Source organism: Ylistrum balloti, unplaced genomic scaffold (genome assembly GCF_031769215.1).
Source record: "Ylistrum balloti isolate Yb309-2 unplaced genomic scaffold, AGI_CSIRO_Ybal_v1 Utg371224, whole genome shotgun sequence".
Lineage (NCBI taxonomy): Eukaryota > Metazoa > Mollusca > Bivalvia > Pectinida > Pectinidae > Ylistrum > Ylistrum balloti.
The window spans coordinates 784,549-799,766 of record NW_026782663.1 but is presented as its reverse complement, the minus strand read 5'-3'; the positions used below and the strand labels follow the sequence as shown (position 1 = coordinate 799,766).

Genomic DNA, 15,218 nt, shown 5'->3' with positions numbered 1-15,218 from the left:
ATCCTCTTACTGCGACGTGCTTTGTTTTGGACTAGGTTTGTAATTAGGTCAAGGGATCGTCTTCAAAACCGTAATTGAAAAACAGATCAGATAGTGCAGACGGCTCCTCTCTACCTCGGCATCTCTGTATCCCTTTCTCTCCCATCACTCTCTGCTTCGGGGAAATCCACCTGATTGAACAGGTGACCCCTTACTTTTTCATGTCCGTCCCTGTGTTACGTATATGTTATACTGGTCTATGAGATATCTTATTGTATCGTTTTTTTTATGGATCACCATTTCCAGAACAAGAAAAATACCAGAATACTACTGAATAAAATTCCAGTGACAAATGTTTGAATTTCCCGCCATGTTTACATGCTGTAATATTAAATCTTTCATCTGTTTTTAGTTTAAAAATGCAGCTAATTACAAGTTAATAATAATCACTATCAATCCATTATCCATTCATTTTTCGATGTGTTAGAAAATATAAAATAATACATTTAAAAAAGCGGGATACAAAATTAATTATGGGGTGTATCACGTGAAGGTGATCCAACATGGCGACCTCTACGATGGCAGTTCGGCTTCTGAAGGTGCTTTAGCAGTTTATATTATATTTCTTCTATTTCCACTCTTTAAATTGTTATTTTCGTCAACCTAAATGGAAAAGTCCTCTCAATGTTCAACATATTTACCCTTTACTGATGACGTTTGGAGTTGTTTGTGATTTGTCGAAGAGGCAGAGTGAGAATAACTGAGATCGAGTTGTCCGTGGGGTTCTGACCACCTATGCTGTCCGGCCGCGACCTAGACAAAAGTGAAATCGCAGATAACGTCAGAAAACCCCGTACTAGAGATTGAGATTTTATTATATTGCCTTAATCTCCAGTAGACTATGCCCACCAGGTTTTAAAGCAATATATTGTAATAAGTACCTCGTGCATATTTGGTTACCAGCGACTTGTGACTTTGTATGCATTGATCTACATCTAGTAATATGTTTTAATGTTTTCATACTGAATTGTTTTCTAGTTGATAATAAATATGGTTTAACCATCTGTTTCATTGCAAAAATAGTTATATATATCATCGAAGTACACGTACCATTTGATTAAGTTAGCTTCCATTCATTACCATTTTTAATACACCTTGTGTCATACTACATTTACTGGTCAAGGACTATTAAGTTTGGTAGGGACTTATTAATCACTTTTGATACCGCCTTACTATCACAAATGCTGTAAAGTCGATATTGCATCACTGTAGCACTTTTACACATTTTAATTCTTCACTTTCATCTGTCAATGACACACTGACTGTACAAATGTTCTTTATATACATCTTAAAATTATGTGTCTTTTTTCCTGTCCTGCTTTTACAGTCATCATGCTGCAGATCCATATTTCGTCGAAACTTCAGTAAGACATCGGTCCGAGCTGGAACACAGGTGAAGCAGTTACTTTTTAGCTATCATTAGAACTTCAAAATTAGTAATGTATTGCAAGTATTTCCACAATGAATCTTGATGTAAAATGATGTAAAATAAGATCTTTCTAGCTGTGGTACATTTCTTACAGCCTTACACAAAGGAAAATTTGATGTGAGTTTTGGCAAAAGTTTCATGATTTTGTATTTTAGACCAAGTTGGCTGGAGAAGTATTGAAAAATTGCTTGCAAGACTTGAAATTTCATCAGGTCTCTGCTACTTCTCTGCAGTACATCAATATTTACCTTGTAAATTCAGATGACCGTACGTGATGCCCTGAACTCTGCTATTGATGAGGAAATTCAGAAGGATGATTCTGTGTTTGTTCTTGGAGAGGAAGTTGCAGAGTATGATGGAGCATACAAGGCAGGTTCCTTATATATGAATAAAATAGATGCCTTGTAAAGATGTGGGTCTTTTTTCCATCGTAAATCTGTAAGATCAACATTGACCTTGGTTGATTCAAATAAATACAATAAAATTTTGATTATGTGATTATATGGCACCAGTATCTTTTTATTTTTTATCAAATTGGTTGAGATAACTGCTTGTATTTATCCTTTAGATATGTTCTCATATCTTTGTTAGTAGAACATTTGTAGAACATTTTAAGAGAATATAATTTAAGGTCATATCACTTGCTTAAAGTAACTTCGAAAAAGTAAGTGGATTTTTAATCAGTTAATACATTTTATCTATCAGTATATTTTTAAATATTTGATGTACAGAGTAAACTTAACATTTTAAATAAAGTTTTGAAATGAAAGCAATTTGTTTTTAGGTCACAAAGAATCTGTGGAAAAAATATGGAGACGACCGGGTTATAGATACCCCAATCACTGAGGTTAGTTCCTAATATTTGAAATATTTGTGCTATTTGCTCAAGTATTGCATAAGTGATTTTAGCTGTCATCTCAATACTTACTAAAGCAAAACTCACCAGTGATTTCTATATGAAACTAGATATCATTGCTGTTACTACAGTGTGATGAATTTAACACCAGTTTCGTTTGCTGTCATTTGATAATTTAAACTGATAGGCATTCATAACAAACATATTGTTTGAAGAAAACAGTAGATATGACCAGAAAACATCTATCGAAAGGTTCAGCTGGATTCACTAGGAAACAATAAATCCTGCTGAACCTTCCAACAAATGTTGTCTGGTCATATTTATGGTGAACTATCTCTGGAAGACTTCCAACACTTTCAGAAGATTTTCTGCAGTACATTGGATCTCACTTTACTTGTATTGTTTTATATTGCTTGAAGTGAATGAAATGTGTTTCTTCACAAAATCCAAGTTAGAAATATTTTGTTTGAAGTTACATTCTATTATGGTTATTGATTTAAAGTTAGGAAATATAATCATTGTAACTATTGTGTCTGTTCTGTTGCAGATGGGCTTTGCTGGAATAGCTGTTGGGGCAGCCATGGTGGGTATTTTGGAGCGTAAATTTTCAGTCATAGCTTTAAATTGCTTACATTTAGACTAGGATAATGAAACTTGGTGTATATATTGGTCATACTAAGATGATGTCTAGTGTACAAAATTAGGGCCAACAATCCCTTTGATTACCAAGTTATTGCCTTTGTTGAAAATTTGTGTCCGGGTCATAACTTTACTTGTATTGAAACTAAAGACCATGTAACTTGATGTTTATATTGGTCATACTAAGACAGTGTGCAGTGTACGTAAGTTATGGCCTGCAATGCTTTAATTACAGAATTATTGCCCTTTGTTAAATTTTTGTCTCCAATAAAGTTAATTTTGGAGAGCATTCATCAGTTTATTTGGTACTCTTGTATACAAGAGATTGAAGGTCTACAGATATTATAAACAGGAGATTAAGATTTAGAGCCTACACATAGTATACACAGGCGATTGGGAGCCTACACAGATATACAGGAGACTGAGAGTTTACAAATAATATATACAGGAGATTGAGAACTCACAGGTGTTATATTCTAGAGATTGAGGACTTGCAGTTTTTATTAACAGGACAGGGAGTGCCTGGAAATTTCATATAGAGAAGATAGGGGCATACAGATATCAGATATTACATACAGGAGATTGAGAGCCAACATATATTATAAACAGATTTAGAGTCCACAGATATTTTATACTAGAGATAAAGGACTAATAGATCTATGTACAGGAGATGAGTGTCTACAGATAGCTATATGTATCACTTATAGGAGTTTGATAGCCAACTGATATTATAGACAGAAGGTTGAGAGCCTCTCCATTTATGCTGAAGAGATGTGACCGTCCTTAAATTCAGTGTCAAATACTTGATAATGCAGGGCTTTATGTGATCATTGAAGAAACAGGATGTTCTAGTCCCACATCCTATGGAACAAGTAACACATAACACATGAACTTTTGTGTTTCTTTTGTTTTCCTCTTTAGAATTTACTTCAAAGTAAATTTGGTTTTTTATGCTTCCCAAAGGGAGAGATAAAGTCACCGCTTTGCCCATCTATCTGTCCGTCTGTCTGTCCATCAGTCATAATTTTGTCAGGGGCATATCACTAAGATTATAAGAGGTATCAACATGAACATAACTCTTTTGCATCACTTAGGACTTATTGCCCCTTGTTGTTTTTCATACTTAAATTTTGTCAAAATTAGCCCATTTGGAACTAGTGTTATTCCGGGAGCACCCATCGGTTCTACCAATTCTTGTTTAATGATATAAATATGACCAGGATTGGTTATGGTGTGAGATTAGATGTGGGCCCATCGTCTATTGACACAGTGATAAATACTGTTTCTATCAATTACATGTAATTTCACCACATATAACTGATGATGCATAAATTTGATTTTACTATTTTCAAAACCAGGCTGGTCTGAAACCTATATGTGAATTCATGACCTTCAACTTTTCCATGCAAGCTATTGATCAGGTGAGTATCTTTTTTGTTAATTTGTTGAAGTTTACAAAATATCTATCACACTCAAGTTAAACATAGCATTTATTCTTTGCTCCAGATTAAGATATATCTTTACATTTATTATTTCTAAATGGAAATAAACTATCAAATTGATGCTTGACTTTAAAATTAATTCATGTTTGGATTACATATTTAGACAGCTCTGTAGATTAATATTAAGATAAACCTTTTTTTTATAGGTCATCAATTCTGCAGCTAAAACATTCTACATGTCAGCTGGGAATGTAAGTTTCTAAATCATTGTCAGTTCCCTGTTTATCATGTAGTGCTATTGGTGAAATGTAAGAAATTTATGACTGTATCCCCAACTTACCCCTATATATTTTCAAAGCAGTAATTTTTGTTCCATGAAACTACTTGTATTTCTGTTATGACCGGATTGACAATATTCTAAAACCATGTTCTAATGGTATCATGATCATGTATAGTATATTTGTCTGTTTTTTGTTTTTTTTTTGTTTTTTTGTTATTAAAATTGTAATGAAATATTTAGAAAACACAAATATCAATGTTTGTACACGTATATAGAATGTTTTAAAAATAGGGGCAATAGAGTTTGGTTCTGTCTGCTTCTATTTGTCAGTCATCATTTTATGTAGAAACTTTCCCAAGTAGTTTTTTTTTTTATTAAGTGAATAGAGCATTCTTAGCTGGACACAGTAAGGATACCTGTCTCCATCATAAAACTGTGTGTTACCTGTGGTACTGTGTTTGTAGGTACCTGTTCCCATTGTGTTTCGCGGACCTAACGGAGCTGCAGCAGGCGTGGCTGCCCAACATTCACAGTGCTTTGCTGCCTGGTACAGTAGCTGTCCTGGACTCAAAGTTATCTCCCCTTATTCCTCTGAGGATTGTAAAGGTCTGTTAAAGGCTTCCATCAGGGACCCCAACCCAGGTAACCTCACTTTTCTTCAGCTTTCTAATTTAATACATTTTTGTTGTTGTCTTAAGAGACATGTATTCAAGGACAAATGTAGACCTGTCATGTTAACCTCCGATATAAATGATTACCATATTGAATTGATAAAAGGATTCTTAGTCAATAATTAAAAATTGAGGGAAGTATTTTCACAACATAAACAGCTCCAGAACATTGATGGATGAATAACTATTTAGTTTTGTGATCATTTTTATATATTTAAACCTTGATCAAACAAGAAATACATGTTTTCATGCCAATGTATTACCTGAATTACTAGCAATTTTCCTATTTTTGAAATTAAGATACATAAAAAGTGGGGAGTGGCTTTATTTTCAGTGATATATGGTGAAATATGGTAAATTGTGTAACATATGGTGAATTCAAATTTCAAAATGTGCTTTCTTTCAGTTGTCTTCTTAGAAAATGAACTTTTGTATGGTACTGCCTTCGAAATGTCAGATGAAGCACTGTCTGATGAATTTGTACTTCCAATTGGCAAGTGTAAAATTGAAAGAGAAGGTAAGACATTGATCTGTTTTGTATTAATACATTAAAACCATTTGTCTAGAGTGACAGGATTTAAATAACTTCATTATTATACTGTTTAGGAAGGTCCAGAAATCAAGTGGTGACCTTTGTTAGTTTCTACAGATTGACGATAAAATAATTCTGGTTATCCCACTTTTTTACAGGTAACCATGTAACCTTGGTAACTCACTCCAAGTATGTAGGGGTTTGCCTGGATGCTGCCAAAGAGTTGGAAGGTCAAGGTGTTGAGTGTGAGGTAAGTATTGTAATGTACAGACTATTTTTGAATGGTGAATTATGAAAGGTGAAAGTTCAATTGTGAGATATAGATAATGTTCTCCAGTTACCCTTAAAGCTTAAAATGTCATGTATGGAAGTTGAAGATGTCAAATGTGAAATATATACTAGAATCCAGCACTCCTTATGAAAGTTCAAAAGGTCAAGTATGGGAAGGAAAGAGGTCACAAGTGATATATATCTGTTGTGATCCATTTTACTATAATGTTTATTAGAATTCAGGAAGTCAAGTTTAAAGTGTTTATGGTGGCAATATATAGGCAATGACTATTCATTAAAACTCCTTTTTTTGTCAGGTGATTAATCTTAGAACCCTACGTCCGTTGGATACTCAGTCGATCATAAAATCTGTGATGAAGACCAACCACTGTATTACAGTAGAAGGTGGATGGCCACAGTGTGGCATCGGCTCAGAAATCTGTGCCACAATCGTGGAAAGTAAGTATTCTTACAAAATATTTGATACAGGACTATTTGCTGTTCAATATGGATTTTTTAAAAAAAAATTATTTTCATTTTCAGGGACGGAATAATATATAGATAGATACATAGAAAGAAGACATGGAAATTGTAATTCATTTTCAGAATTTCCACAGAAAGAACATCCTGTTTGCTTGAAAATTTCGCTAATCTGCAAAACTACTAAAGGGATAAAACTTTACAGTGTTCAGTGATTAAGGAAGAAAATTTTAGTATTTCTTCAGCAAGCATAGAAGTTTGAAAATCTATGTGATTTATTTCTTTCATAGTCAATCTGTACGAAACTACTAAGATATGAAATGCATTGTATACTGAAAAGAGATGGATGGAAAACAATTTCTCTATTTACAAACACTGGTATTTATATTTCAGGTCCTGCTTTCAATTACCTAGATGCCCCGGTATTAAGAGTGACAGGAGCGGATGTACCCATGCCATACGCTCAATCCCTTGAGGCTGCTGCTCTCCCACAGACACCAAATATCATCAAATGTGTTAAAAAAGTGCTGAACATCCCTTGATGTACATATTTCTAGACATCTTAAAGTATGGAAAGAGATGGATGTAAAAAATTCTGCATTTACTTGTGTTGGTCTGATTTCCAAAAACGTAAATTTTAAAGAATGAAACACAGAGTTTGTCAGAGGAAACAATGTACAGTTACAATTCTTGTTCATATTTCTTAGATAAGTTTGGACCTGATACAAATGTATGTTCATTTATTAATAACAGTGCAATGTTCAAAATGACATGATTCCTTTCATGATCAAAATTACATATATGTGTCATTGCAGATGATAGTGCTAGGTAGTATTGTTTAAGTGAATGTCTTTATTCCAGGTTTCTGGTTAAGTCGGTGTCAAAATATAATAATGTTAACATTTTATTGAGCTGCAACCAGGAAGTTTGGCATTATTAACAAAGAACAGTGGTTGAGCAAGGAAATTGTTTTTGAGGGAACCATGGAAAACATGACTTTTTATGGCTATTGGAAAACAAAGTGGCAAATGAAATGATGGTGATTATACTTGTATCCTGGGTATTGAATCATATGTGTCTATATTACAAGATGATTTATCTTCAGGATTAGTATCTAAAATACTCTTACTTTATGTGTGTTGACTACTATTTCTGAAATTCATATGATTTCAAGATTTAGCTTTTTTCTTTTCACTTTCCGTGCACTAACCTATTAATTTATTTTGATATTTATACGGATGTCCCTCTGATCTTAACCTGGCTTTTTTTTTTTTTTTTTTTTTTGATACTTCCAAGAATGTTACATATCAGGCATGAGTTTAATACAGGTCACTTCACTGTTTAAAGGTCTCATCAATATTCAAGTCTGACATACTGCCTTAAAGTACCTAGCTGTAAGTGTAGATGGAATAGATTCTCAACTATCAGAGGTACTGGTAAAGGTAACAAAGAATCTCAGAATGCTTGGCCAACTGGATACAAAATGAACTTGTAATGACAACTTGTATAGATTCTGGTATATACTTTATTTTTGATATACTGTATAGTTGATTTAATTTTGCAAGGCAGGTATTTCAGGGTTGTACCAGCTAATTCACAGGTATTAAATTTGCACATAACGATATCAGTGGACTGATGTTTATGTATACAGACATAACATATTTTGTGAGATTTTCTGTAAAAACTTTTGCTGGTTATTTAATTTTTTCACGATCTTTAGTAACAGTGAATATATCAAAATCAAATTCCCTGCAAGTATTACCAACTATACAGTAAATTTTCCTGTACTTATGAATTGATTTGACCCAAAGTGATTTTAGTTCACGATATTCTGATTCAGAACATTGGTGGGTGGGTGTATTTGTTTGTGAACCTCCAATACAGTATTGTGATTCAGCATTCATTGTTTTTGTGAATAGATGGCCGTCATATTTTGCTGGTTTTCATGGGTTTTCCTTCAGAAAATAAATATATTTATCTTTATTTAAACTTGATTTCCTGTGTTCTCGGATGTCAATAATGACTATCAAATATACTGTTGCTTAAATATTTCTTCAGTAAAGATGAATATTATATATGTGTATCATTATATTATTGTACAGGTCTTTTAAAACTAGAAAATGACTGTATTCCTGACTTGAAGAAAACCAACAGTATCATGCAATACAATAAAAACAATATTTGAAGCATGCTACATATAGTGGTATTTTTTTGACAGTGAGCTCGTGTCTGACAATAAACCCGCCCATATTGTTTTAATGTTCATGCAATTCCTGTAACCAGCCCAACCCCTAATCTTGAGTCAGAAGTACTATTATTGTGCCCACCAGGCTAACAGCAGGACAAATACACTGATGTACAAGGTAATTGAGTTTAGTAGCAGTAGCAGATGATTGAAAATTTATCTCAAACGAACGTCTTTGTAATTTCCTTTCAATATAGGTAGATATTAAAATACCACAGCACAATCCAAACTGATAATCAAATATCCTACCTAAATGATGTATGGTTAGTGTAATAATGAAGAGATCATTCATGGCATTAACAAATGTTAGATTTGTGTGTATGATATAAGAATTTTTAGCCGTTTTATGTGTAAGTGTTTTTGTTATTTATCCGTTTAAGTTTTCAATATCACAAAAAGAATATTTTAGAAACTAAAAAGTCTTTGAAGAAAATATTTTGTTTGTTATTATTTCGGTATTTTGAGCCATATTTGTATATGGGTTCAACCAGTTCGACCAGGATTATTTATGAATTAAAGGTTGACTTACTTATCCTATTTTCCTTTTTGACAAGCTTCGACTAAGCCTTATGAAGCCAGTATTATTATATTAAGGTCTGTGTTGATTTATGCCTGAATTGTTACATCGAAAAGTGCCAGCAGAGGTCAGTGTCATTTATGATACCAAGTGTACCTTATCATTGTCCTCACCAGGCTTTCTGGATCTTTAAAATATTTAATTTAGATTTTCACACAGAAGACCCTGATTATTCATATGTTCAGACCAAATCTGAGGATCTCATTGACCTTTTAAGTATGACATTTTAACAAAATTGTCTCTGTTTTCTACATGCCAAACTTCAGGTACCATATTCACGAAACCGTTCTCAAGCATGAATTTTGTCTTGTATCTTGTTTTAATTAAAAATGAATAAAAAAGGCTGATTTTGTCAAAGATTTGGTAATATTTTGAAAGGACTTCAAGCCAAATGCTATATTAAATGTTTGTATTTGACATTTGTATAATTGGATATGATTTATGTGAATTATGAGGAAGTTATCCCGAGTACTAAATCAATGCTTGAGCATGAGAACGGTTTCACGAATATGGACCCAGGTCTTAACCAGTAACATTACACAATTTCAAAACATTTAATTTTGAGAAATTGAAAGCATGGATGATGCAAAGTCAATCATCTTAAACAGAATTTTAAGCTAGACCAAATATCTTTTAGACCATACTTTTATTTTGATATTCATTTGAGAAAAAATTGCATATTTCCAGATTGTTAGGTTAATGACCGTATTAAATCTTTATATTTAATGGATCATAACAAATCATTCAAGAAAACTGGAGTGGATTATCAAGAGAATTGTATGATGGATCAAATACAAATATCTCATTTAAGAGCTAACATATCTATAAATTCAGAAGAATAAAAAGTAACATTTATAGCCGTTACTTACTGGGCCAGTGAAGATTCTTCTTTGGCTCATTTTGTAGAGCTTTATTGAGTAAAAAGGAGCTAAAATACTGAAGATATGGTCATCAGACATTCAGTCATGATCACACAATGAGTTTATTGCCACATTAACAGCTAGGACCATTTTGAGACCGGATCTCCTCGTAGTCGCTGCTTTCTTCCACACTGAACAACATGTCTTGGGCCTTAATCGAGTTATCCAGGGCAATTAAGGTGTCTTGCTCAAGGACACGATCATTTCAGCTCAAACTGGTCCATTTCTGTTGGTTATAGACCCATCATTTATAAAGAAAAAAAGTATCTTTTACCAAATGATGTTTCAGACTGAATTTCCTCTTTTGGGTACTGCAAGACCCAGACCTACTGCTTTTACAAAACTGGCTAAGTTTCCCGAAGGATTTGGTCAAGATAACTTCAGGACCAAGGGAAACCTACATATGAAATTTAAGAAAGATCCATCCAATACTTATCACAAATAATACAACAAACTTTCTTTTAAAAGATCCAAGAGAGCCTCTCATCAGCTGCTTTGATTTGCTGATCAGTTCCTATCCCAAACAGATTCAATAAGGGACCAAGTGAAATCTACATATGAAACTTGAAAGCGGTCAATCCAGTACTTCTCGAGATAAAGTGAAATAAATACTTTGTCAAAATCAAAGATGTTTATGTTGTTCTCATCAGTCCTAAATCAAATGAGTCCAACATGAAACAAAAAGGAACCTAAACATAAACTTTGGGAAAGTTTCATTCAAGACTACTCTAGAAACATAGTGATCAATTCTCCAAGTAAACATCCATGATGGCCATCTGTCAGCCTTATATTTCTGATCAAGAGTACAATAGGGACCACAGGGAACCCCTACATATGAAATTCGGTAAAATCAAATCAAGTACTTCGTCAGAAATAGTGATAACCAACTAAGATTGTCAAAAAACCATAATGGCCATCTATTTTTTCAAATAAGTTCCAAAATGGACTACTCACAACTAGTAACCAAGGTGAAATGATACGTCTAGTACTTATCCAAAAATAGGGAAAACAAGCTATAACTCACAAAACCTAATATGGCTGCTTGTTGGCTGTCATTTTGCCGATAAGCCACATAGTGGCCTACATATGAAATTTAAGTATTATCTATCCACTGCTCCTCCAGAAACAGCGGTAACAGGAGTTGTTAATAGAATGACGGAGTCCGAGTGATTTGAATAGCCAACCATCTGGCCTTAATGTCATGGTGATAAGCCTCCCTAGATTGCAAAAGATCGGTTGAAAGCACACAAGATCTGACAATAGACAGACAACACCATACCATGCATTTTTTCAAAATTTTTGATGGATATCAAAATGAAACCAACAATTTTGGATTAAAATATCTTTTTATTTTATACTTTGAGGATATATACAAAACTGTAACCTTGTTTTATCAGGACAACCAGTGAACATGACAGTTTTATATCAATACAACATCTGTCATTTGACTTTGATCTTTCATGAAATGATATTTTGATGATTTTCTCTGATGAATTATTTGGGAAATCATTTGCTCCCAAAATGCTTGTATTGCCTGTAGGTGAGGATATCACTTGTATACCTAGATTCCTTAAGGAACCTGAATATGACAGATACATGAATAGTACTGTTAACTTATTTCACAAGTAACATTGGATATGTAATTTTTTCCATTTCACTTGTACAAAACCAAGAAGAAATATCAATTATATGGATCAAGCTTGAGAGATACAGTTAGAAAACCTCCATTATTTTGATCCTGACCAGAATCGGATAAACATCTCAATCATTTGGATGGCGCTGATCTGCCAAACACAATTTATATATTACCAAACTAAGGCAAAGAGTGGTTGTTATTATCTGGATCAAGCTAGATGCAAGCAGATGAAGGTAAAAATCACCATAATTTCAGGCCTCCATTATCTCGACCCAGCTGATCAGACAAAGACCAGAATCTCTTTTATCTTGACCCAGCTGATCAGACAAAGACCAGAATCTGCTTTATCTTGACCCAGCTGATCAGACAAAGACCAGAATCTCTTTTATCTTGACCCAGCTGATCAGACAAAGACCAGAATCTCTTTTATCTTGACCCAGCTGATCAGACAAAGACCAGAATCTCTTTTATCTTGACCCAGCTGATCAGACAAAGATCTGAATCTCCTTTATCTCGACCCAGCTGATCAGACAAAGACCAGAATCTCCTTTATCTTGACCCAGCTGATCAGACAAAGACCAGAATCTGCTTTATCTCGACCCAGCTAATCGGACAAAGATCAGAATCTGCTTTATCTCGACCCAGCTAATCGGACAAAGATCAGAATCTCCTTTATCTCGACCCAGCTAATCGGAAAAAGATCAGAATCTCCTTTATCTCGACCCAGCTAATCGGACAAAGATCAGAATCTCCTTTATCTCAACCTATCTGATCAGACAGAGATCTGATTCTACATTCTCTAGATTGAGCTGACCACATCAATATTGGAATCTCCATTATCTGTTTCCAGTTGATCAGAGGAATATCGTATCTCCATTACCTAGATCAAAGAGACAGATGAAGACAGAAATCTCCACTATCTGGATCCAGTTGACCAGACAACAGATATTTATAAAAAATAACAAAAAATATTACAGTAATCCAATAACTACAAACAGATTTAGTTAGATAACATCTATCTATTGCAAGCTAAAGATGTTATGAAGAAACTGCAAAGATATACATAAAGGAATATGCAGAAACATTCAAATAATTGATAATAGCCACTACATTTTAGGGCTATTCCTGGACAACATCTATCTTTCTCCAGGACTGCAGGTTGTGTTTGGGAGTACCATCCATAGAATTAAATTGATAATTTGCTTTAAAGTAATTAAGAGGATACTAAACCATGAACAGCTGTGATTTACCTCGAAGTCCTGGGATTAAGTAGGTGTTTTACCAGGAATAGCACTGAAGTATTTTCCTTTATTGGTTACTAGAACAGAGTGAACATTGTCTGTGAAACGCGGCTATATCATCATCAAAATGTAGAAATCTGCTGCAAGAGATTAATTAATCTAGCTGCTAAAGAAAAAATTCCTTGTCTTAAACAAGTGTACAGATTATGACTGAAAACTGATAAAATGTTTTCTGTAGGAAAGCAAAAGTATTTTGGAGGATTTTGCGGTAGAAATACAATGTACTGTCAAACATGTCTAACTGTATGATATTAAGTTAAAGCACTATATAACATAAAGATCAGTGGTCATAAAATCTAATCTGAAAGATGAAGTAGGATTGTGTGTCCAACAGGTATTTTGTCATACTTTGGATTTTATAGTAATAGTTATCTGTAACTGCTCACGGAGAATCCAACCTTGACTGGAAATAGCCATAAATATTTACACATTAAATGTATTTCTAAATGGCTACTTTCACATCAACTTTCTAACAAAATTATGTAGATATATATATTTAATATAGATAAAACAAAGACATAAACCTAAGTAATTACAAACAACAGATGATGCCCTAACTGTGTCGTTCTCTGTACAGCACAACAAAATTATTTACAATGGGACAACAATCACAATCATATAATCCACAACATCTTTTATGTGTTCTATGGGAGGAACTAATTCAAAAACACTGATCAAAAAATGAGAATCAAACAACTTCAAATCTATCAAGACTACTGGCCATAAGCTTCACCCATTAGTAAGGGTACTAAAGTATACATAATACTTTCATAAGACAGAGAGATTTAGGTAGCCAAACATGCTACCTTTATGTGATGGGGAGACTTAAGGTAGTATGCTACCTTGTAATCTGCATCTTCTTTGCTAACTTTTTATAAATCAAAGAAACCTGAAATTTTTGGGAAAGGAGTATCCTAGAAGAAGCTATTACTGAGTAAAAGAGTCTTCTGTTAATTAAGAAAAAGAGTACGTATTTGTAGATAGCACTTGAGCCATTCTGAGGTATTACATATCATCTCAAAAATTTGGCAAGAGATACAAATAAGGGAAAAAACTCCTACGAATAGTATGTGTGATGTTAATAAAATTTATCCTTAGAATAGTTTCATACTCTGAAAGAAGTGAGCAGAAAAGGGGATTCTTTAAAAATGGCTTTGACATGAAATCTATTTTAAAATGTTGTACAACAAGACATGTACATGAATGACAATAAGAAGCACTTCAGATATAACAAAACATTCAGATTTATTACAGATATGTCTGCATTATTGATAAACTGAAAACTAAATTAACATGAATATTGACTTCAAGTGAAAATAAGACTGAGAGTTATAAGGATCATATATTTTCATGTGAGTAAGGTATTATTACATTGGTAATGATAATTTCATTTTCAGCCTAATCAAACTGTGCCACATTGAAAAACTTCAATTTACTTAGAAACTAGAATAACAATTACCAAAATTTCGGCAATATTCTGCATTTCAAAACACTATGGTAAATTGAGTATAAGACCTCAGATATATATATATATAAAAAAATCACAAGTGAAGTTATTCTGGGATCATGTAAAATCTTGCAATGCACCTGCTGTCCTCAAAACAATGTGGTAAATGGTGATATGCAAGTTTGGCATAACAATAGGTGCATTTAAGTATAGAGTATAAATCTGCTCTAATAAAACTGACGATGGTATGCAAGTTTGGCCTCACAAAGGGTGGTAACACATCAAGTTTGGCCATAAAAAGGGTTGTAACAAGTTAAGATTGATTTTCCCTTCTTTATGTCACCAAAATTCTATTTTTTTTCTTGCCACATCAAACACATTTTTACTAAACATATCAGTCAGACACATTATGACAAACTGTTGTTGATGAATTAACAAATAGTATAAAGCATCA

At 33.4% G+C, this 15,218-nt stretch overlaps 1 protein-coding gene across 1 annotated transcript; it reads left to right on the top strand.

Annotated features, from left to right (window-relative positions):
* Positions 1–541: 541 nt before the first annotated feature.
* LOC132561523 (pyruvate dehydrogenase E1 component subunit beta, mitochondrial-like) lies at positions 542–9,316 on the top strand. The gene is made up of 12 exons (XM_060226224.1): positions 542–578; positions 1,367–1,432; positions 1,730–1,837; positions 2,253–2,315; positions 2,872–2,907; positions 4,322–4,384; positions 4,612–4,656; positions 5,150–5,327; positions 5,763–5,873; positions 6,047–6,138; positions 6,476–6,617; positions 7,032–9,316. The coding sequence occupies exons 1-12, from the start codon at positions 543–545 to the stop codon at positions 7,178–7,180; spliced, it is 1,089 nt and encodes a 362-aa protein (XP_060082207.1). The 5' UTR covers position 542; the 3' UTR covers positions 7,181–9,316.
* Positions 9,317–15,218: the final 5,902 nt, after the last annotated feature.

What these genes read in the sequence shown, in the direction of transcription:
- LOC132561523 (XM_060226224.1), top strand. Translation starts at nt 543, where the DNA reads ATGGCGACCTCTACGATGGCAGTTCGGCTTCTGAAG. An exon ending in AGTATGATGGAGCATACAAG is followed by an intron (nt 1,838 to 2,252) that starts GCAGGTTCCTTA and finishes ATTTGTTTTTAG; the next exon opens with GTCACAAAGAATCTGTGGAA. An exon ending in TAGATACCCCAATCACTGAG is followed by an intron (nt 2,316 to 2,871) that starts GTTAGTTCCTAA and finishes GTTCTGTTGCAG; the next exon opens with ATGGGCTTTGCTGGAATAGC.